This window comes from Sander vitreus, chromosome 19, assembly GCF_031162955.1.
Source record: "Sander vitreus isolate 19-12246 chromosome 19, sanVit1, whole genome shotgun sequence".
Lineage (NCBI taxonomy): Eukaryota > Metazoa > Chordata > Actinopteri > Perciformes > Percidae > Sander > Sander vitreus.
This window is the reverse complement of record NC_135873.1, coordinates 16,265,257-16,290,434: the sequence shown is the minus strand read 5'-3', so window position 1 is coordinate 16,290,434 and position 25,178 is coordinate 16,265,257. Positions and strand designations below refer to the sequence as shown.

The window sequence follows — 25,178 nt, the reverse complement described above, 5'->3', positions numbered from 1 at the left end:
GAGTGCTTAGTTAGAGGTGATTCATGGGTAACTGCACTCAGCATTGGGATGAGAGGGGAGCGCTACACACAGGATGAGTCAGCATTCTCATGTGTGTGTGTCCATATTCTCACTTTTTCAACTGCTCTATACTTCCCTCAATCCCATAGAAGCGTTGTGATTTATTGACTACTTGTGATGCCAGTAGTTTAACTACTGTAGCTGGCAAGCTAACCTCCATCAAGCTAGCGAGCTGGGAACATGCTAGCACTAGTCAGTCACAATAGCCCTCTAGCTAGCTTGTTAATGGTCAGCATGAAAGCTAACATGTTGTTCACTATCAGGACACTAAGCCTGCACTGTTTATCAAGAGAGGAGAGGAGGTAATGATATAATAATAATAATAATAATAATAATAATAATAATAATAAGAATTGATAGTTGATAGTTTTGCTCGACATTTAAACACTTATTTTTGTAGTTTTGTCCATCATTTGTATCAGTTTTAGTGAAGTTGGGCTCATACAGGTAGTCAACAAATCCCCAGTTTAACCAGATGATCTAAACCTTTTCATTTATAGGTGAAGCAAAAAATACAGATTCAGAAAACAAGATTTCCCTCATGTATATGACTGGTCAGGTTTGCCTTTAGTCAGTATTGCTTTGTGCTTTAATGAACAGGTAACATGGACGTACTGCTGCTTGGTGTGTACCCGAAGGAACAACTGCAGGTCGATGAAAAGGGTTAGCCAGAGTTTTGGACCCTGAGAATACATGGAGGCTGCAGAAAGAGGGAGAGGGAGGGGGAGGAAAATAAGAGTGAGGTAGATTGGGAGGGAAGGAGCAATTTGGCTCTGTGCAGCAGCAATGCAGGTGCTACCAACAAGGTGAAACACAAGACAGGATGCGTGTGAAGCTGTCCTGAGAGGCGTGTATGGAAGGGAAGGTATGTACGTGTGAATGTGACATGAGAAAACATACGGTGCAAATAGTGAAGTGAGTGGTGTAAAAGTATTATGCGAGTGTGACAACCTACCTATAATGATTAGGTAAAATAAGAACTAATGGAATAATAATTGAATGATGGTACTACAGCAAACTCCGGTAAGGGCTAACCACATTACTGTACATTCCTCTAGCTCTCAACAACTAGTCCTACTGGGGAATCAGTACTTAAGATGACAAGTTTATCACACAGTTTCCTCTGGAGCCACAAACGCAAAAGGCTTTATACTGTACACCTTTTTCCACTACGCATTAGTACTTCCCAAGACCTGTAAACAGACTTTAATGTGTAATATCGGTGGAATTCTCCCTTTAATTTAGCAGTGGACAGATCAACTCGACAGAATGAATGCATGCATATATTCTGCAAAACAGTTCACACAGAAAGTGAAGCTCCCTCAGCTCATTGTTAACTTTCCCAAAAACTTGTATTATGTTCTATATTTTTCCAACCATGGTAAGAAACTCCTATCCCCTCACTTCTAGGGTGGAACTTAACTCTCTCTGTATATGGGATAGTAGCTTTTAGCTGCTGGAATAGCAACTGTATCCTATAACCTGCCGCCAGGGCAACCAGCTCTGTCACGCTGGCTTTCAGTTAGGGCTGGTAGATTATGGGAAAAAAAAAAAAAAATCATAATCATGATTCTTTTGGTCAATATTGAAATCATGATTATTGAACACGATTAGTCATTGAGTTTTAAAAAGGTGTTGCAATTACTGAATAAAAAAAAACACACCTTGAACTGTGAAGTTTTCCTACATACTTTGCCCATTTCAACTTTTTTTCCTCATTCAGAACACAAGACAAAATAAGAGTTTACTAGCAAAACGTAATGTGCAAAAATAATTTTTCTCGATTACTCTGTTTCTGTGATCGTTGGGAGCCAAAATCATAAGCACGATTCAACATTTGATCAATTGCACAGCCCTACTTTCAGTTGCCCTCCAATTTCCTGGTAGTGGTGTGAAGAGCTCTCTGCATCCCTGGCTGCACTGGCTGGCTTCTAATGGCCTTTATGCTTTAAAACTATAGACGCTAGGAAGCAGCACTCTGAAGATGATGTTGAGTTGTTGTGGTTTCACTACATGCCAAACACACAGCTTTAAACTGGAAACTGCTTGAGGCAGATTCGGACTGGTTGACTTGTGAATGTGGGTCATTGCAGGAGTCACATTGTGGGATTTTACTCCTAAACTTCTGACACCATCACATTTTAGAAACAATCAACCACAACATCCTTTAATTTTGCTTTACACATATCATTTGAGAAATGAACTTAATAATCAACAAAATCCACTTAATATAGAGACTGTGCAAATGTCTTGATGTCTTTAGTCACACCGTTATATGTGGTTATTCATAGTAACAGAAAACTGCAAATGACGAGAGCCGATACAATATTTTAGGTAATATATACATGTATTGAAACACTGATTTCATTTGTAGTATTCTTGGCACACAGCAGCCGACACACGGACCGCTGAATGATAATGTAGTTACCACAGGGGAGCTGGGGGGGGGGGGTCGGTTGGTAAGGCTGCAATGATCTGGTAGCTTTGTTGAGACACATTGAAGAAAAAGTACAATATCCAGACAAACCGATGGAATCACGAGCACTGGCACCAAACGCTCAGATACAATCCAGTGCTTTTTTTATGCAAGCATGTTTTACTGGAAAAGCGGAAATAAACAGTCCCACTGATTCAGCTGTCAAATGAGCTGAGAGCAACATAAAGCTGGAGTCAAATTCCGTGCATGCGTTCGCACTTACTTGGCCATTAAAGCAGATTCTGATTCTGTGTCTCTTTAACTGCATCAGTGACAACAGCGGGAGGATATCCCTCGACATGCTCCATAAAGCCAAAATAAAAAGACGGCGCCGTCACACCACTGCACGTGCTTTTGTTGTACTAAGTTGAAGGCTTTATGTCGAGTTACATACAATGAAGATGGGTCCCCCCCTGGGCAGACATTCAGTCCATCAACACATTCTGGAAACTAATACATTTTCATCTTTCTAGAGACATCCTGACAGTCAGCCCGCGTCCCACTACGAAACACAGAGCTCGACAAGCTGAAAGAGGCTATTATGTGAAACCCGAGCCATTCTCCTCCTCTGCTGCGTCTCTTTCACGCTCTGACTACCAATGCCCTCTGGTTCTGCCAGATAAGGAGAGAGACAGTGGGTCACCGAGCTCACCCGCTTGTCCTCGCAGTGCAAATGCTCACTCACCATGAACGCTGCTGTTCCTTACAGGTGGCCAGTCCTCCGGTGGGGGTTTGTTTCCAAAACCTTAGCCTAGCGTCATTGCCGCTCCTGGGGGAATCACTCCTGGCAACAAGACACCCAGGAGCGAGAAGACAAGGAGGAGCAGATCAAAAAGGAGGGCAGAGGGACAGTCAAGCTGCCAACGGAGGGACACACCCCGCATTGGAAACGATGCAGCAGCAGCATGATACCCCTCTTTTTTTCCTCCCCCGCTCTCTCTCTCTCTCTCTCTCTGAGCAGTGACGCTACACTGTACGGCTCTGCATCAGGTCTGTTGCTGCTGCTGTGCGTGTGTGTCAGCAAATCAGCACCGCCGTATGTTATTAGTCACCATCGCTGCACTGAAAGGAGCTCTGCGCTCTGCTGTGCCCTGGCAGCCGTTCTAATCAATCCCGGAGTAATGGATCAGGTTTCAGCCACTCAGCCTGCGGCTCCTTTAATCCGGTCAGGACTAAACAAGCAGCCGCAGCTCAAGTGCTGATAGGAGTTACACATCTTGTGCTCTGGGAGAACGTTTCCTCTGGTTTCCTGCTTGTTAAATGATGCCTACCAACACAGCAATCAGACTTGTAGGAGATGTACAGCTTTCCCAAGAAGCTTTTACTCATTCAGCGTCAGCCCAATTTATGCAAAACTAGCAGTATTGGTTATCAAAATCCCTTATTTATTTAAGTCTGGAATGGGTTTAAATGACTTTCCATTCAAATTAAACGTCCCATGTTATGCTCATTTTCAGGTTCACACTTGGATTTGGGGTTTATACTAGAACATGTTTACATGCTTTAATGTCCTTTCTAAATATAGCTGTATTCACCTTATGTCTGAAACGCTTGGTTTTAGCGCCTGCCTCTTCAAGCCTCCCTCCCGAAAAGCCCAGTCTGCTCCGATTGGTCAGCGTTCTGCATCTGCACTCTTGGAGTCTATGCACTGTATTTGCAGCCTGGAAAATACTGCAACGGCACTGTAGCGTCACTTTCTATGAGGGCTGGACGATTAATCGAAAATGTATCGACATGGAAATTCTGAAGCAGTTATCAACTTATTTTTCCCATGACGATAATTTCGATCATTTATTTCTGTTGATAGGCCTACTTTCTCCTTAAAAACATTCTACCGTGTGTGCAGGGTCCGAAATTAACACTCACCTGTCGCCAAATGCGGGGGCGGGCCGACACGCACACACAAACACAAACACAGGCACACACACCAGACACCAGCCACTACCTTCTGTTTACTGATAGCTAGCGTTGAACTCAGGCTTATTAATTAGCTAGTAAGTGGCGATTTTTGGCAGCCAGCCTTCCAAAAGAAAGCACAATGAAATCAAATGTTAACCGATCATTAACCGTTGACCGACAAGAGGGAAACGGAGTCTCAGTTCACTCGTCCAGGAGGCTCTGACACACTTTTCGCACTCCGTGTCCGCGGACAGCTGTAGGCTTGTACCGGTGTTGATGTTCTGTGCATTGTCGGACACATGCAGCCACTTTCCTTAAAGCACCTAGTGGTTGTGACCACTGGTCCGTGCCAGACCACAGAATCGGCTACAACCCCCTCTCTGGTATACTCTCGGATGGCCGATTTAACTCGCCGGTCCTCATCAATACACCTTTCATGTGTCACGGAGCTCTCCACAAGCAGAAAAAGAGGAGCTTAAAACACAACTTGCTGGTTCAAAGTTAGGACTAATTAGCAGTTTAGAAATAGATTGTATAGCCTATTTTCATTTTTATCATGCAAAAGACGTTTTTTAAAACTTTATACAAAAAAATGTAAAACCGCAGCGTCCGTTGTCGAATCACAAAAAAAATGTAATGATCGTTCATTTATCGTTATCGAGGTAAAACGTGCAATTAATCGTGATTTAGATTTTAGGTCATATCGTGCGGCCCTACTTTCTACCTACATATAGTATAGTTGTGACATCACAACCGTACAGAAGTCCGGCATAGTTTCTGAATACTGAATATTTCTCTGTGGACTGAGCGAGATTTTCATAGTTTCACAGTATTTATATAGCACCGCGGCCTGCTTTATAATTAAAAAGACGTGGGAATCTCACTTTTTACAATATGGGACCTTTAAAACTCCTGCTGGGAATATTGTCCAATTTTAATTCAGCCCCACTCCCAAATGGCAGTAACTCAGACATGCCTGGGCTGTTACACAATGTGATTTAGAGGCTCAGCAGGTAACCGAACAATCACATTTTTTGTTTTTAGCAGGTAACTGCGACCAGACATTGTATTGAGGCCTTCAGATTTACTGAAGTCCCCAGACTGAAGAGGTGTAAAGTAGAATGTAAAACTTGATTCAGTGTCCTCAAAAGGGGAAATGTTGCTGGTGGAAATGTGGCTGGAAGAGTGTGTCTCTTGGCAACAAAACAATGGCAAATAAAGCATCACACACACACACACACACACACACACAGTTTACTGACCCCGCCTTTTGAACAGCAGCTTCAGTGGCAAGACAAAGGCTTGAAAACCTAGCCTTGTTAACTGATTCCTAAGGTTCAATATAGGGTTACAACCACAGATGAGATGGACTTCAGATAGGAAGCACATGTGGGTGTGTGTGAGTCGGTGCGAGTGTGTGCACCTGCAATTGTGTAAGAGACAGCAGGTTAATCCTAGGGTTCTAATTTCTAACCAATACAAAAAGATAGTCAACATAAGCTATTTAAAGCCAATGTGTGACATGTTAAAGGGCTGATATGTAAACTGTAGGAACTGCACATTAACAGGCCTTTCAACCAGGTTTCAACAGCACAAAGAGCAGAGAAGAGCTACTTCCCAGGTGTTAAACACAGGGTAAAGGCTAGCACAATAACAGGCTGCTGCAGGCTCTAATTACAACCTGCCATCGTGTTCGTTTGTTAATTTTAGCAGTCAGAAGATGTCGTGCTCTTTAATTGGCTCTGAGACACTTCCCTGACTGCCTTGTGAATGGCAGTGGGAAATTGTAAGAGTGTTCAGTCACCAGCTGGCTATCTTACAAAGTGCTCTCAAAGACCTTGACATTTTGAATTTCAGCTACTGTAGCTGAGCAACACGAACACTGCATGACACGCACGTGGCGTGTTACTGCCACACTCGGCTTACAGCCTGCTACAGAAAAACAACAACATTTCTATTGCATGTTTGAAAAGAAAGCCATCAGCTAGTACGACGTTTGTTTTTATTGTATTTGGACAGTTTTGTGTCGTATGCCAAACAATTTTTCTTCAATCTAGGAACACAATAGAAGATTTAGAATAGAACTTGTCATTTTAAGTGACGGGGATAGGCCTGTAACAATTCCAAATGTTGCTGTACAACCTATTGTTAGAAATAGTTGCAATTGACAATATAATTGTCTCTTTCAGTCAAATTTAAAAATGTTTATTTATTTATTACTTCTCCTGACAAAATAAAGTTTTGAATGAATTCCAGGATACATCATTTGGTTATATCACTGTTATGTGAAACCAGATAATGTAGTAACACAGGTACACAGCCTATGAAGTAATCCACGCCCGTTTATCATCATAAAAACATTGTATTTTTTTCTTAAATGAACATAAACTTGACAATAGTACAGTATTATATAGCTTTCCCGACCTTAGCTTATGTAAGCAATTAATTGCGGTTAAACAAAGTAACTGCAGTTAATTATGAAATAACTGTTACAGGCCTACAGTAGCTAGTGGAGCTACAAGCTATTCTTCAATGGAAGCCGTCAAGCTAAAGCAACATTACACTTCAGCTAACTACATTGAAGCTATTTCACTAAAAGAAACATGTGATGTAAATAATATAATAAGCAAATGGACTAAATAGCTGACTCCTGTAAATGTAGCTTGCTAGCTACACGATTTTGAAAATGGCTACATGACTTTGAAAACAACTGTACATGTTTTTGAAAATGGCTACAGGAAAACAGCTACATGATTTTGAAAATAGCTATGCCGTCGACGGCTACTGGGATATGTAGTTTAACTTTGGCATCACTGCATTTAGCATCGCTACCCCGCTACGTGTAGCATCGCAATCCTAATCTGACTCGCCTAATAAAAGTGTTTATTGGAAAGTAGTTTAAGTACAATTTTTTCCCATTTTTGTTTTTCCCCACAAGACCCATTGTGGTTTAGTAAACATTCAGCCCTGTCCTTTCCATTATGCTTCTAAGAACTGTGAGTGGTTGTTTGCTTTTTAACATGCAGCATTCTAAAAATAGCTAAATAACCTAAAAGGTCACTGTTGGGGAGGGTTGTTGCTCAGGGCATTGTGCTCTCTGTATTCAATAACACCACTGAGGTTGTACTCAGTTGCAGTTTGTTCCTGATATTATAAAAGTCCTGGACCACAGAGCCATTATGTAACAGAGTCTTAGCCATCAGATGGTATGTTAGCATGAGTCATAATGTTGTCCTTAATGATCTTTATTGTCCCATGGCACAGTGATAAGCTCTGCTAAAAGGCATTATTGCATCAAAAGCCAGTGGCTCATCCGTTTGACTTTTGAACGGCTGCAGCGCCATTTCCATGGAGATCAAAAACCAATGTTTAACTCAACTACACTTTAAAGGGTAGAATATGTTGCGAGCATGGCTTATTGGCTGGGGGTAACACACCCACATAGGAGCCAAAGGCTCTTTGCTGACCCCCATAAACGTCCCACGCAAAGAAGAAAAGACAAAATACAGGCACAAGGCAGGCTCTCTGCAGATACAGACACCACCACACACTTCTAGTGGGTCATAAGTGATGAGGGATCACTTTTGTTTTGGTCTATACATTGTTTTTTGAGGAAAGCGCTGCATATTATACCTTTTAACTGAATAGAAAGTTAAATGTAACACTTCAGAATAAATAAGAATTGAATACCTATTAAAATCCAAAACAGACCAAAGAAGCCTAAAACTTTGGTTTTAAGATGATGAATGTGGTAAAAATCATAAAAAGACAACTCCAATTCAATTCATATAATACACGCTTGTTTGCAAAGATGGCCGGCGTACAGTGTGGGAACAATGTGAGGGTGCACCTCATTCAGTTCAAGATTATGCATCGCTGTTATTGGACATCCTCCAGATTGTTTAGAACTGGTCTGAAAGACACACAGTATTGTAGGAAATGTAAGACTGGGGACGGCCAATTACTCCATTTCCTGTGGTCCTGTGATGAGGTCCAGGAATGTTGGACCAGGATACATGATAACCTATGTCAGATTGCAGAGACCCAGGTTCCATTCAGCCCAAGATTATTTGTAATTAGAGATGGGTCAATCCTAAATGGGATGGATAATCACATAAGAAGCTGGGTGTAGACTAGTCTAATGACAGCCAGACAGATTATTTTAAGGGGATGGAAGAATGAAGGGGTGCCTTCAGTCCAGGAGTGGACTTGTGAGATGGCTAGGGTGGCGGCGTTTGAAAGAAAATGTCATATAAACGGTTTGCCAGATTGGATGTGTAGACTAGAAAATGGGGAAAGTAGCTGAGCTTTCTGGAGGGCTCCTAAGAAGCTTTGTGCTGGGGTGTCTTGTGGGGGTCTTGATTTCTGTCTGGGTGGGTGGCGATGACGAGGGGGGGATGTGTTCATGTTGCAAATGGTATGTTTTGTATGTGTAAAAAAAAATAATTGTTAATCACTTTTTATAACAAATACTGGATTCTCTTCCAGTATTTTTGATACATCTAATAGTTTCCTTTTATACCCCAGACAGAGGGGATCAGCAGCCTAGAGGAGACAGCTCCTCTGTTCTATCAGTCAGCAAAGCCATGTTCTCTATGAACTCAAACTAAATACACAGAAAAGCAAACACATGCTCTGTAAAACAAGCAAGCCCATTGTTGGTTCATGCGACTTATATCTAATCTAGGACAGAACACAAAACGCCTCTGAGCAGAGCTTCAGATGTTGCTATGTAAACACCACAACAGAGTATGCTTATGAGGGCCGCATCCAGCCGATTTTAAAGTTTAAATGGACATATTACTGCTTTTGTGAGAAATTCTGAATACTGGAGTCAAACCACACCTGAGCTGCATCAGATAACAGACAAGAGGAAGAGACCAGTGCAGCTTTACTGTGTGTTCAGACGGAACGCAGAGTGAATTTCAGACGCAGTGCAATTGCATAGAAAGTCAGTGGAAAGATGTAATTAGATGCTTACTCGCCCATAGCAGCGCAAACTGACACGCAGACGCAACTTCACAAGTTGAAAATCTTTTAACTTCGAGTGAAAATTAGAGCAGATCCTGGAGGATTAAAAAATAATATTAACATTTAAATACCAGCGCTAAAATCACAGAGAGCCCGACTCTGGAGATAAAACTGAGATTAGGGCTCCTATTCAAGTCTATGTTCTGCTTGTTCAACAGTTGTTGGGGACACTGGTGATACACACACTTAGAGAAGATTTGATTTGCTATTTCTTTCTCAATTCTCATCATTTTAGCACTGGTAGTCCTTTGGGGCTGGCTCAAACCTCTTTGGGGGAGCGCCAAAAATTCCTTTACGCAGGAAAAACCCTGTATTCATTTACTGTGCAACAATGCTGTGATCCCCAAAATTAAGATTCTACCTTCTGTATTCTCTTAGGGTCCTTAATGGGGCCTTCCCGCGGTGGGACTTTCCCAAACAGCTTCCAGCCTGGATCCCTCTGCTCCACTGGCCGACTGTCCTTCACCCTCCTGGCAAACAGGCTCCTGAGGGACGAATGCAGAGGGGGAAGTATTATACATATTAGGCCATTAGAACACAAGAGCCAAACATAGTAACGCAAGGTATGATTACAGTCTTCACTGGGTCACTGTTGGGGCCCCCAGAGATGCAATACGTGTCTGTGTGCTCGCAACTACTCAACCTCCCCACTGAGATATGCTCACAAAAGGAATCTGTGGATTGAAGAACAAAAGCGTGGAGGCCACACAGAGAACAACCTTTGTGACATCATGTGAGCTGGCAGGCTGGTCATGGTCATAGGACTAATCAAACTAGACAGAACACATGACACAGCAGGAAATTTGGAAACGCCAGCAATGATACATGTGGCAATAACAACCATTATACAGGAGCTGCTAACAAGGTGATTAAAAAAAGGCATCTTTGTGACTTTAACTGCAGAATATGAGGCACAGTGCAAGAAGGAGCGCTACCGCAGCTCCTTCATTCCAGCAGCAGTCAGACTCTTTAATACAACATCATAATGTAGCACTGCTAGCTGGTTCTGCAATATGAGCCGTCACTGGACAATATTCTGCACTATGCACTTTTATTTATCACTCTTGTTACCTCCAACTGTGCAATATGTCATATCTATTCACCAGCACCTTACTCATCTGTATATATACTGTGTTTATATAAGGGTGTATATTGTGTAAAGATGTCTTTTTTATTACTATTATAATAACTGATTCAATTTTCTTGTTCATATACATATATATACACATATATATATATATATATATATTCTCCTGTCTACTTAATGTGTATTTGTTATTCTGATGTGTGTACATTGTTTTTCTTTTGAGCTGCTGTAACACAGGAATTTGCCCAGTGTGAGATTAATAAAGTCTATCTTCTCTTATGCTCTTTCTCCTTCAAATAACAGGGTTTCTGCAGGTTTCACCAAGTCAAATTTAAGACTTTTTAAGACCTTTATGAATAGAATTTAAGACCTTCATCACAACATCAACTAAGCCCCGAGTTTGAGTTTTAATCAAGCCAAGTATCGCTAAACTTGCACTTCCTCATACCTGAAGAATAAAATCCGTTTCATGTCTGTGGTACAATGAGAGAGAGACTCACGCCAAGAACACGGAAGCTGATTGGCTGCTATATAAGTAGCATGATGGTCTCATTTGTAGTCGTAATACAGCAAAATTATATTTGGACTAGCGACAGAAAGAACTACAACACCATGGAATAAATAATAAAATGAGCATTACAATACATCAGCAAATTTAAGACTTTTTAAGGCCTAAAATTTTGATTTTTAAATTGTAGACTTTTTAAGACCCCTGAAATAACCACTGGACTGTTTGCTCTGCGCTCTACACTAAAAACTCACCTGAATGCGTGAATGGAAGAGAGAGCTTCCATCCACTTTGTGTTTAAATACCACATGCAACACATGAAAAGAGGAAGGCTTTTCAGCAGCGGATCATTTAGCCAGCTATTCCTTTCACTGATCCATCAGTGCGGTGTGGTGGCAGAGCTGGTAGCGGGGGCTTTAATTAAAAGCCTGAATAGAGCCTGCTATGAAAAGACATGAATAAAGTGGTCAAATAAAAAGCCTCTTCTGACCGGGCCCACGTGACAAATCTGGGCTGACATAAAGGGCCGTAACATCAAAAGAGTCCAAATTCTGCCGTTTGTCTAGGTTGAGTCTCATCGAGAGGCAACTGCCTTATCTAATGATGTTTACACATCAATTAATGACATATTTTCTGTATTCAACATTTGTAATTATTCAACCTTTCTGCTAAACAAGATGCATTGATACCTCTTGGCGCCAACACAGTGGACACTGGAGAGGTGGAAAGGATGTCTGACTACTAGGCCTGTTACAATTATTACATCATTATTATTATTATTTTTTTTTTTTTAACATAAATCGTGGTTTCTTTGTTAACCGCTAACATTAGCTAAGGTCTTAAGGCGTATGACTGGTAATTGTTGATTTTGTTTAGATATGCCAAATTGTAATTATATGAGTGATCTATATATAAGTGGTCAGACTATATCTTTTTATTATTATTTCAGTTGTTACGCTGTACAATTAATTGTACAGCGGAATTGTTACAGCTCTATTAATTGATCAACCTTTCTGCTAAACAAGTTGCGTTGACAGCCCTCAGGCCTAACCCAGCGGACCCCGGAGAGGTGGAAAGGAGGTCTGACTACACAAGCTGTCTCAGTTGGATCAAGCGCCTTTTTAGCCGCCGACTGCTTCACAGTGCGCTCTCTGGGTCGCCTCCAGGGAAGTGAGGACAGGAAGCCGGCTTCCAAACACTGAGCAGCCACAGCTGCAGGCTGGAAGCTTCCTTCACCAGCAGCTGACCCGGTCTGCTGCAGGCTTCTGTTTGTTTTGGAGACAGCTGCCATCAAGACATGAGAGGCCTTCTGCTGTGCTCACTAATGACTAACGATTCCTCGTGATACATTTCCATACTGATAACTACAGCAGTGATGGTTGGAGAACAAGACAAACATTTTGCTTCTTACTATGAATTTGGAAACAGATTTTGACGAAATGTTAAATGAATTATCAAAATGACTAGCCTGGATGCCAGCCGAACTTAGCCACGCCCACAACATTTGAAGCCGGGAAGTTCGGTCTGGACTTGAGCCGTTGTGGAGCAACTGTGCTCCAACTAGAGCTGTTCGGACCAATCAATTTGTCAGGGCGGGCTTTACACGATGATGGACAGATGATTAACAGTAACGTAATCAACCACGTCACCAAAGAGCGATCATGTATGTATACACATTGCCACACCCGTCCGCACGACACAGAAACTGTCCCATGTACGGCCGTTGTGCTTCCCTGCCAATCATCGCCGCTTTCTGGTCCGTGCTCCACCAAGCAGCCACCAGTCAAACCACACCGCCCGTTACAGAACTATCAGCACCAATCACACAGGAACAGCACCAGGCTGCGTGACCATTTTGGCAACTGGGCCACAGTGAAACTGCAGGTGACTGGATGCACTCGGGGCCCAGAAAGACCTTTAATCATAAACAACCATTACAGAACAGAAGAGATACAATCACTCTTAAATTTGCATTTTTTTCCCCTTTTGTAAAGATTGGTTTTGGCCTTTATTTTGTAGTGACACCTGAGATCATAGATATCTATCTATGCCTGAGATACAGACAGGAAGTGCAAGGAGAGACAGAGGGGTAAGATGCTTCACCTTGTAGTATGTGTGTTGTAGAATGTTCATTGATCAACACTGAAACTCAGCAGCAGTTACTGCTTCAGGGTTATTTATCAATTATATGGCATTAATGCTAAAGTCACAAGAGATGCAGGGCATTATTGTTGTCAAAAGATTGTCAATAACAATAAAATAATGTTCTAAATATTCAATACAAAAAAAACTTACATTTGTAAACAATATCTCTTTGTTGAATGTTGTAACCCTTGTAAAGCCATTTGCAGCCATGTAAAACAGCACAAACTAAGCCAGGAGGAGTATCAGGAGTATTAAATAATCTAGCTGCAAGTTATTGACCAAAGCCAGCTGATTAAGCAATGGCTCCATTCCAGTGTGACGGGTCAAAGTCAATTGTCCTGACCAGCAAAGACTAACTACAAATGTACATTAACCACATTCCACTACTGTATGTGAGGACATTGGTTTATCTGTAACGTGTCAACCTTGACTTTTCTGTCCCACAATAACCTCGACCAAATCTTTGAATTCCACCAAAGGTTATTCACAGTCAACGAGCCTGTGGCTGTGTGAGCCAGCACATCACCTTTACCTTTATTTACTCTCCAGTGATAACAACTCACTCTTGGCACGTTTCACGTCAGATCTGCATATTTCCACTCTGCTAACCGATACTGCAGTACACAAAGACAATGCAAGAAGTGGAAGGTATTTCTTCATTGTGTGGGTGACTCAAGGCTTTAATGAAGAAGTTCGAGTAACAACAGATATTTGAGCACTGTGCCACATGTAGTGACAGTGTTCTGTCAGTGACATTTAGGCTTATCTTATTCAGCTATTTTTTAGAGCTGCACACATTGGAAACAGAACAATTTTTCTTTTCTTAGAAAGATAGACAAATGCTGGAAGACACGAGGCATTAGACACTTGCAGAGCAATAAGTTAGACTAATAAGTTACACCACTTATTGAGCTGATAAGGAAGTCAACATCTGAATACGGGAATATCTGCTGTAATCAAAGTAACCTAACTCCAGCCAGAGGAAATAAAAATGAAGGAAACGTCAGATTTCAGTTCACAAAGAAGCAATGGGAGAATCAAAAGGATCTGAAAATGTGATCTAAATAGAGGATGATAATAGAAAGAAGAGTGTAACCAAAACATTGACAAAAGAAATCTTAACTCAAGGTCCACTTACTAGCTTTTATCGGCGCTTTTAACTGCACTTCTCACGGTCTTCATCAGCATTTATACGTTCATGACCCATGCTCTTATGTATGGATACTTAGGTTATGAGATGAACCATCTCCATCTGCTGAAGAAGACCATTAAACACGGTTGAAAGCTCTGGAAAAAGCTTGAAACCTTGTGCGAAGACTTCCTCTCTTTTGGTCAAACAATTATTTCCAAGGTCAATAGCGAACTCTCAAGCCGAACCAGTGTTTTGAAGTGTGCAACACAAATTGAACTTCATATCATCCAAGCATATCAGCGTCAGCAAAGCAGGGTTTAACTGAGGTGGAAAAAATAAAGTGCAAGCAGGCCTTGAACTATGGGGTTACGCCATAAAACAACGCATAGATCAAAGTGCAGAGGCCAACGGAGTGCCACCTTTACAAAGCAAAGCCTCAGCTTTCAATACTTTGTGCCATGTTTACGCCACCAAAGAAATGTTCACAAAGCAGGAACATGATTTGCATTGTCACACAATGCATAATTTTGCATTGCGTGACAGCTGAATGGCTGCGGCTATGGTCGATTGCTCAAGTGGAGTCGGCAAGAAAATGCCAGTGGTGCTTGTTTGTTTGTTTTGTATGTTGAACTCGAGCTGAGGCGTTGTGTTGCACGGCACTGGTTTTAAGTCTCCAAAAGAATTTTAGATTCCAACACACTTGTGTTCAGTCTTGGTGTGCAAATTGGGTAATAAGGTGTCACACGGTCTTCAACTAACAATGAGCACACCTGGCATGGAAATAGCAAACAAGCTTGTACAAGAAGAGGAAGAAAAACACATCAGTGAGCAGGACGTGGAGCTCCTCCAAGCTCTTTTTCTATAATAGTCAAACACACTAAATCCAGAGACCAGTGTGCATTTAGTCCAACAGAACATAGGCCGTCTCATTTAAAAGCCACATTAACTTCTGATCCCATCTCGGTTGCTTGCTTGCATACAAAACACAGAGAGAAATGAACAAGTACGTGCCACAATGGTGCAGACATGTCAGCCCTGAAACAAAATTCATATGTCATCTGCTGGTATCGTACCTGTCGATGTACAGAAGAAGTGATGGGGTTGCCATCCTGCTGCGTCAGCCGCAAAACACTGAATCAAGATTCTCCTCCCCCAAAAAACAAAAAGGCACCTGGAGGTTGAGCGCTCAGAGAAGTAAGGAGGTGAGCAAAAACTGAAGCTCTCCTTTAGTCAAGATACAGGCTCATATCTTCCATATTTTCAGTTACAGGGAGGGGTAAAAAAAGTCCCACACAGCCACTATGTTCAGGCAGAGTGAGACTGTGGAGGAACAGGCAAAGAGGCCTGACGTAAGAAATGGGAGGGGAGGAATGGGTGTGAGGAGAAGGAGTCTGAAGGACACTGAAGTAATGAGTAACTTCTCCATGTGAGGAAGGAGGGATAACAGAGAAAAGTGGGCAGAATGGAAGAGGCATGTACTGCTATTTAACACATGATGTATGACACTAAATCTAGTTCCTTTTAAATCTAAAATCAGGTACAGTGGAAACATACGAGAGGCTCTGTGAGGCTGTACTTTCAATGACAATGTTAACATGCTCATTTTTAGCAGGTATGATATTCATAATCTTAGTTTAGCATTTTAGCATGCTAACATTTGCTTATCAGCACTAAACACAGTACAGCTGAAGATGAATATCATTCGTTTTGCAAGTATTTGGTCAGAAAATTTAAATATGCCGGTGGCGCCAATCGAAAATTCAGAGGATCCCCAAAATTATTGGAATTCATGCTCTGGGCATAATAGATGTATGTAACAGGGCTGCACGATATGAGATATGATATTTTCTACCGATACTCTCTTTCAACTAACACAAAATCGCTGAGTGTCTTTAGCGATGTGTCCCAGCCTTTCGCGATGCGTTTACTGCGCCAGTTGATATCGCGAGGACGATAAAAAAAAAACCAATACGGTATATTGTGCAGCCCTAGTATGTACCAAATTCCAGGGCAATCCATCTAATAGTTATATAGATATAATATAGATATATTTCAATCTGGACCAAGTGTTGAAACAACCAACTGACATTGCAATCCACAGAGTCACACTGCTATTGTGGCCAGACTGGTTGTCATTATGGGCCCTGATATTGCTGCATGTAATTTAATATTACATTTTATATATTGTATTTATTTATGCGAGTAATAGTCCTGCATGAAATACTAAGGTTTTTTTTGTTTTTACGATCCAGCTCTGTAATACAGTACTATACTTACAGGGTGAAGTCACTACGTCAAGTCTTACAACCTTTTTTAAAACCACACACACACACACACACACACACACACACACACACACACACACACACACACACACACGACAAGGTGCTGTGTAACTTCCTTCCCTGTTCATTCAAAGGAAACTCTGGGCCTCAATAGAAAGTGGAATGTGGCAAAGCAGTGAGAGGAAGTGGTAGGCCTGCTGGGTGATTATTGGCTACATGTGATGTGATCAAGGCCAATGAGTGTGAAACCAACTTCAAAACTAACTTCGCTGAATTTTCAATACAATTTCAACATACTCATAGGCGGTACTATAAAGTCATCATCACAACGGCCAGAGCAGTCTTTCAGGGTGAATAGAAACAGTTATTCTGCATTTGTTTGAACCCTTTTAATAGTTTGGCTTATGATCTAGTAGCTTGCTGCGCTGCTCTGCCCTCCTGGCTGATTGCTTTTAGGTGTGCTTACTTTCCTTTCACATTTCTCTAAACTTATTACATTTTGAAAATTAGAGAATAATCTAATAATTCTTACAGGCCTAGTTGTCCTTCACTTTTGTTCCCATTTATTTGAAGAAGGCTGTCTTGACTATGACCTCGGCAAAAGTTTCTTCAAAAAGAACGAAAAAATTAATTACTACCAATTCATTTATTACTTTGCCAAATGCAGAGAGCATCACGTCTGCTCAGACACAACACAGTTCAACTGATCAATTTACAAAATAGTTGCAGATTGTCTGCCAAATGACGTATCCATTAAATGACTAACTCTACAAAATACTGAAAGACTAGCGATACCAAACGGAGAATCTAAGAAAGACCAATACATTAAAGTGTGGTTATGCGTATGCTCCTGCCCTATTGGTAGACTTGTTTAAAATCACTGGGTGGCCAATGGCTGGGTCACAGCTGGCCAAAACACTAAAGTAATAAACAGACAGGATGATGTGCAGCAGCAGCAATATCTGAAAGATAACGTACCGTTTGCCCCGCTGCTTTGTCTGCAATATACATGTAGCTATTCAAGAGAAAGGAACACCACACCTGCAGAATTGGGAAGTAACACTCTACATGCAACAGCATGACAGTGTCCTCTTTACAAACAGAGCAGCAGTGTGGTCCCCTAGATGATGTCTTCCTATGGGCCAATCAGGAACTTCTAAGCAAAGTGTGTAGTGCTGCAATGTTGTAGGCTGGGCAATATAGCAATATTTTATTAATATCATCTTAGATGAGTGTTTTCCTGGTTTTAAAGGCTGCATCACAGTACAGTGATGTCATTATCTGAACTTACCAGACTGTTGTAGCTGTTCTATTATTTGCCTTTACCCACTTGGTCACTATATCCACATTACTGATGGTTATTTATCAAATAAAATGTGTAAATATTATGTGACGATGTTGATAGACATTTTTGGTCCAAAACATCGTGATATTTGATTGTCTCCGTATCACCCAGCACTGCGCTGAGGAACGTCCTCAGCCAAGATGGCGATGGTGGCGTTTGGGGTATTGGGACACGATGGGCGACAGCGCTGTGCAATATGGAGAAAATCAAATATCACAATACCTCGATATCGATATTGCGGCGATATTCTAGGGTTGACCATTGGTGCTTTCACAAAATATGAACACAATGAGATTTGTGATAAATAACCATCAGTAATGTAGCTGTAATGACTGAGTGGGTAAAGGCAAATAATAGAACAGCTAGAACAGTCCGGTAAAAAACTGTAATGTAGCCTTTAAAACCAGGAAAAGACAACACTTATATATCATCATATAACGATAAATTAAAATTTAAGCCGATATCTAGCCTCATATATCGATGTTGATACATAGCCCAGCCCTAATGGGCAATCCCTAACGTAGAAAGGCCAAGCGGTTATTCTTATTTTTCCCCCTCTTCTTTTTCTGCTTCTCGTCAATCAGGCTCCATTGGTGTGTTGGTCTCTGTTATTAGCCTTCCTGTCCTTTCTTCGAGACAACTCCTTAGCGAGAAGTTCACTAGGGTGATACTGGAGCAAGAATAGGCAGCTTTTTGTTTTAAAGAGGGTCACATTCTTGGTGAGCTGTAATATGCATGAGTGGTGGGAGGGGTGAGGGATGTCTTGGCTAAGCAAGGTCTGTAAAGCAACTTTAAGCAATGCCTTCTTCTTTAAGCACGCAAGTATGCCTTGGACAAAGAGTCTGTGATGAGAGGACGTACAGACTGTAGAGTTATCTTGCTGATGCTGACCACAATGCTTCTTTTGCTTTTTTTTTGGCCACCGAAACATGAAGGATAATCTTTTTTTTCTTTTCTTGTTATATCCAAATGATGGAATGTGCAGATAGATAAAAAGACATTTAACAAATGCAGATGTAAGGGCTGTCCCTAACGATTATTTTTGTCATATTTCTTGCTTAATTCAATTTACTCATTTAGCTTCTTACACTTTACTTAAAGGTGCTCTAAGAGATGTCACGCGTTTTTTAGGCTTTTAAAAACAAAATTTTTTGTCACATAGAGCAAACATCTCGTCACTATCCGCTAGTTGCCTGTCCCCTGAACACTCTGTAAAAAAAACTCGGTCTCTGTAGACAGCCCAGGCTCCACAAACGCCAACAAAAACAGACGGCACCAACCTGCACCACCAAACATAACAAACGGTGTTCCAGCCGACAAGAAGGATTTCGGGGTGGGGGTTGGGGGGTTTAGTGCGCGGAAGCACGGAAGGGAGGGGGGGGGGACGGGATGAGGAGGAGGGAGGGGCGAGCTAGCCTCAGTTTTGTTTGACACCTTTAAACAAACAAATTATATAGGAAGAAATGGTAGATAGGGATGGAATTATAAATATTTGTGTGTATGACTCAATGGAATTTTTGGTTATGAATAAAGATGAATTCCCATACATGATTGAGACCTATTTTAACAAACCCCTACAGTGTGTGGAGTAAGTTTAAAATGCTAAAACTAAACAATGGCCTAAATACAATAAGAGTTATCCTTTAAAGACATTGTGAACATACCTGTTGAATAAGCTTGCCAGAGGGCCCAGTTTCTTTTGCCTGCCATCCTCTTCCTGTTGCGTGTCACCAGACCCCGGACTCCAGAAGTGTCTGGGGTTCCCCGGCGACGACGACGACGACGACAGCGTCACGTCTGAGAAATGAGCGCCGCCGCTGTCGTCCGTCTCCAAGTTCACAATGGCGCTGGAGTTCGACGTGACCGTGAAATCCAAGATGTCTTCGTTGGAGGCCGACAGCTCGGTGCTCATGCTGGACACGCTGCACACAGAGATGTCATCGCTGCGGTTCAAAGCTCCGCCGCCGAGACCCATCCCCGTGGTGGCGGATAACCTGAGGGCGGGGCTGAAGAGGCGTATGGCGTCGTAGCCGCTGCGGGGGAAAGTGGAGGACTTGCGGATGGCGTTGCCATCGGAGGGATCTTCATCCAGAGTTAGAGTGGCAGGAGAGTAGTGACTGGAGTCCGGGACGAGGCCCCCGTCGCCTGGCCGTTGGTGGCCGTGGAGGATGGGCTCCGGAGGGTTGATCTCCAGAGTCGGGATGCCCGAGTCCTGGGAAGTCAAGCTGCTGCTGTCCTGGTTCAGGTCGGAGTAGCTCTTCTGGGGGCTGCAGTAGTAGATGGGGGTGGAGGAGCAGGACGGCTTGTAGCTGGGCAGGACGGGCTGGCTGTACGGGTTCATGCTGGCTTCACGGCCGTGGTGGTTGGTGTGATTGTGCAGGTCAGAGGGAGTCAGGTCTGTCACTACACAGCCATTCTCCACTATGGCCTCTCCAGACGCACCTTCAACAAGAATATCAGATTCAATTAGTTTGGTTTTTAGGGAGAAAATCAGATATCACGATATTCTTGACCAAATACCCCGATATCGGGGCGATAGACTAGGGTTGACAACTGGGGCTTTAACAAAATATCTTCACACTTAGATTTTAGATAAATAATCATCAGCAATGTGGACATAATGTCTAAGTGGGGAAAAGGCAAATAATAGAACAGCTACAACAGTCTGGTGTGTTCAGAAGAGTACTTTACTGTAATGCAGCCTTTAAAACCAGGAAAAGACGACACTTATGTCATATCACGATATCCAAAATCTAAGACGATATCTAGTCCCATATCACGATATCGATATATTGCCCAGCCCTGCAACTCACTTATTGTAATTACTAAGTAATACATACAGAATGCAGAAAAAGTGGGGACAGGTGGGGGTCAACAGGGGACCAAAGCTCATTTTTGCCCCAGGGCCACCAATATGTTTAATTTGGCCTTTTCGGGACATTTTACAGACTGTGTGATTCATTTAAAAAAAAAAAAGAAATACAAAACTGAGAACACCAGCTATACCGAGTTCAATATTACTCAAGGTTTCTTCTGATTGACCAGGGCATCAGAAACGATGTGTGTGGAAGCCTTTAGAGGTGAAAACTAGCCAGGCTGTAACTGGAGTCTGTACTGTAATGTGAACAGAGCCCCAGTAGGGCAGCGTCATGCTTCAACACCAGCTGGGAAGCTAACGCTAAAGCTAGTGTGTCAGGCTCTCGGGCTGCACTCATTAGGCCGGCTGCTCACTGGCTGCGTGGCGCGAGCGTGGCGTTTCTGTTGCGTGTCAGTTGCGTGGCGTTTTCTATGTCTTTGCACTGTTTGCACACCAGAAACGTGTCTGACGCGACGCTGCTGCTGCTGCTGCTGCTAGCCTTGTCTGTACACATGGATGTTTCCCATTGATAAAATGCACTCAAGCAGTAGTATATTTCATGTTTAACATAAATATATACTGATTTGTTTACAAGAAAAGACAACGTCGGCAGTATTGACGGCAAAATAGGCTACAGAAAATTTCCTTCTGTATTGACAGGTGCAATATTTGAAAAACGATAATTATTATTATTTTTTTATTACATTTATGTCAAAACCTAGAGACTTTCAAACATCAACATGTCATTTATTAAATGTATTTGTGTCAAAATGACATATTTAAACATCTTTTCCTATTCTATTTTGCCTGGAAACGCTTCCAACACGCTTGCGTGTCGCGTGAAAAACAGGCGTCGGTCCTATTTCTAGCATGCACGCGTTTTCTGAGACGTGCACGTCACGCAGGCAGTGTGCACGCTCTAACCTGTTAACATGGGAGCTGAAATAAAACCGGACACGCCACGCAGCTGACACGCTCACGCCACGCAGCCAGTGTGCAGGAGGCCTTAAGCTTGCGACGCTCATGGACGGAGACATGCGTAACCCTCCTGTTTCACACTTGGAATGTCATGAATCCCCATGACTTCAGATAGCACACTAGCATCATAGCCCCGTTGTTGTAGCTGTGTGTGGGGGTGTTTTTGTTCTTCAACAGGAAATGCTGTCTGTGCTTGCTGACAGTAAGGGCCTTGAACGAACACACACACGCACAATAAATACACTTTTAACGTCAGCAGGGCCTAATGTTCTCCAAATGGTTTACACACAAAGCCAGATTTTTATCCAAGCTCTAAACCCTGACCTGCAGGTTGTCATGTGAGCCTGGTAGACTTTGTCACAAAACGTAGGAACAGGTCGGTCCTGTGCCGCTGTGGAAATCATCTACAACCAGAGGTCACTTTATATTAAAAAAAAAAAAAAAAAAAAAATCAGACTCTGTACAAACTGAGTCATTAATATTAGCACCACGTGCTGCTGTAAACGGGCAACGGTTTTGAAATCTATATTTAAAATATAAATGCAATGTCACTCAGCATTGAAATGCGTTAGCAGTGAACTGTAAGGGCCACGCCAGCATAGACATGTATGTTCTTGTTTTAATAAGTCATGATGAAAGCAAAAGGTGGCTTGTTATTGTCGGTTTAACTTGAAACACCCAGTTGAGTACACACAGCAATCTTGTTCTGCGAGCCTTGATATTATTATCATTAGAATTACTTTCAACTTAGGTTACAACGTCGGCTAACATTATACCATCACTAATTCTGAAATGTGGGAAATGCTTAAGTGGTTTTCTAAGAAAGTGCTCGTCGGTTTGGGTTGAGACAATATAAATGTGCCAATCCTTCAGCCAAAGATTGGAATGCATGGTGTGATGCGTATAATACAGGGCACATGACATAAAAACTATTTCAGAAGTCCCTGTTCCCCCCCCCCCCAGCCTACATGACTCTTTTTCAATTCAGCTGCATTTACATGCAAACATTTAATTTCAACATTTTCAATGTTCAAAATCTCTTCCTAGAAACAGTCTACAATGAACAACTCCTAGTGGATAAAAGTTGAAACTGTATTTGAGCAAAGAGTTTGGTTTTTGTATTGCCGAAATGAAGACTGGCTTTAGCAATTCCCAAAAGGTTACGAGTCACTGTTTTAATAACTTTTGGGGGTCAAACGTTTACATCTCAGCAAGTTCCACTTGATACTTTAAATGTACGCCAAAATGAATACCATTTTCTGGCTGAATTAATGACTAATTAATGGCTATAAACATTTCACAACATGTTCTTAACTGTGTGATTATAAGTTCATATTGAACCTCAGAAACCAGACTTATCATTCTGGGCCAAAATTGGAGAAAAAAAAAAGGCGCTTTCTTTGGAACTTTTTCGGACGTTTTTGTCCTTCCTTTTACGCTTTTTTTTTTAATTAACCTAATTTAAATGACATTAAACCTAATTTTTGAGTTTGGAAAAAAGATATGAATTATTTTGACTAATAGAATAGTTAAGATCAGAGGATGTGGAGTGAATCACAGACTGGTTTGTGTGTCAAAGTTTGGTCAGGATGCTGTTTTGAAACCATTTAAAAAAAAAAAAACATTTTTTCAAATGCTGTGAAATTAAATAAAACATGGATGCATGGGTGTATTTGTTGTATGGTTTCTACCCATATACCATATACCCATATTAACCCATATTTCTGATATAAAAAATAAAAAACGTTAAAAACGGGTCAAATTTGACCCGAGGACAACACAAGGGTTAAATAAATCTCAAAATGCTACGTCATGGTTTATCAACCGTGTAAATGTACACCATTCGAGGCCGTATTTAAACCAAGACATTTTAAAATGCAGTTTGGCGTGACTTGTAATGTTACCGGGGGGGTGGGGGCACTGCACATACGGTATCAGGTCAGAGTTCATGTGGTAGCCTACGTATGTAAACAGTGATACATACATCACATCATGGTTACCTACCACAGCGGCCGTCTCCCCGGTCCTGGGTACCGTGTCTCGTGTTCGCCATGTTGCCGGTTGATGCTACAGGTGAGAGGCAGGTAGCCGCCGGCTGGAGCGGTGCATGATGATGCTGTGACTGCTGCTGCACCACCCTACCTCCCTTTCTCCTCAACGCAGCTTAGAGCACACACAAACAGCACCAGTGTGAGGCAATTTGCATACATTCACCTCGGCGGGGGGGCACAAGAGGCTGTAAACAAGAAACACCTTTTTTGTCTAACCACACTTGCTCGCAAAGTAGTGCACTTGCTGCTGACGCAAACTCGATGGTTTTCGTAGCGCTTCCTCAAATGCAGCCAAATTAAGTTCAAATACGAGACTTTTTTTTTTTTTTTTTTTGTTGCTCTCACAGCATCACTACAGGAGAGGAACCGCTTCTCCGGTGTTATTCAAACAGACACATTTCACAAGTTTATCCAGTATCGTTGACATTTCATACCTGTTTTGACGCTTCCGCCGCCATTTTAAAACAAACTTGTACCGTGGAGTGCGTTGTAATCGAGTCGAGAATGATCACCGTCGATAGATTCACCTGTCTGGAACAGAAGGCATTAATAATCGACCCCGCAACCTGAGAACCTGCTGACTTTGGAAAGAAAAGTGAATTCCGCAGAACTAGAACTGTTACGCGAGATTTTCAATGTGTTATAACTTTCGTTAATGTTAAAAAATATATATTGTATTTGTATAATATTGTGGGTTTCCATTTCAAGGGTTCAAAATAGTTGTATTCTTTGGAATATTCTTCCTAAATGTTGGCCTACGTCACTGGGCGGCAATATTATTAGTAGCCTAGTATTATTATTGAATGAAACATGTCCACCTGTTTAATCCCATTCAATCAATCTAGATGTTATACAAACATAAAAAAAATAATAATAAAGTATACCAAATGTGATTAGGAAATTTCATTCCAGATATTAATTTAATTTTCACTTATTTTGTAACAATTAGTGCCAGATTACACAAAATATATCGAATTCTATATCCAGTTTCAAAAAGAGTATATCAAGATATGTAACCAAATCCCTAACCCTATTTTAAATACTAGAAAATGTGGCCAAAAAAAAAAAAACATGCATTGCCCGATAAAAGAAAAAGTGATGTTAATATGATTTCATTACAACCTTTTGGATGGATGCTGTAGTGTCCACCAAACAATATATAGAACCAATTCTTCAATGACAACCCACAACAACAACATAAATGGATATGTCCTAAAATGTTTGAAGCTTACCATTACAATAGTATTACCCATCAGCAGACAATCCTAACTAAAGCCTGTGATATGATAAACGAGCTGGCTGTTCCTCCTACAGCATCGTCACC

At 41.7% G+C, this 25,178-nt stretch overlaps 1 protein-coding gene across 3 annotated transcripts in view; it reads right to left on the bottom strand.

The window, feature by feature from the left end:
• Positions 1-24,390, bottom strand: part of tbc1d14 (TBC1 domain family, member 14) — a 37,767-nt gene extending 13,377 nt beyond the window's left edge. The window contains exons 1-4 of one of the 3 annotated variants that reach the window (XM_078275537.1): positions 24,289-24,390; positions 23,808-24,039; positions 19,633-20,410; positions 9,828-9,951 (exon numbers count right to left, since the gene is read on the bottom strand). In XM_078275537.1, coding sequence (XP_078131663.1) covers positions 9,828-9,951; positions 19,633-20,410; positions 23,808-23,856 — 951 coding nt within the window. In that variant the 5' untranslated portion in view covers positions 23,857-24,039; positions 24,289-24,390. Of the gene's footprint in view, positions 1-3,221; positions 3,320-9,827; positions 9,952-15,411; positions 15,621-19,632; positions 20,411-23,807; positions 24,040-24,288 lie in introns of those variants that run through there. The other 2 variants (XM_078275538.1, XM_078275539.1) reach the window with 2 other exon arrangements.
• Positions 24,391-25,178: the final 788 nt, after the last annotated feature.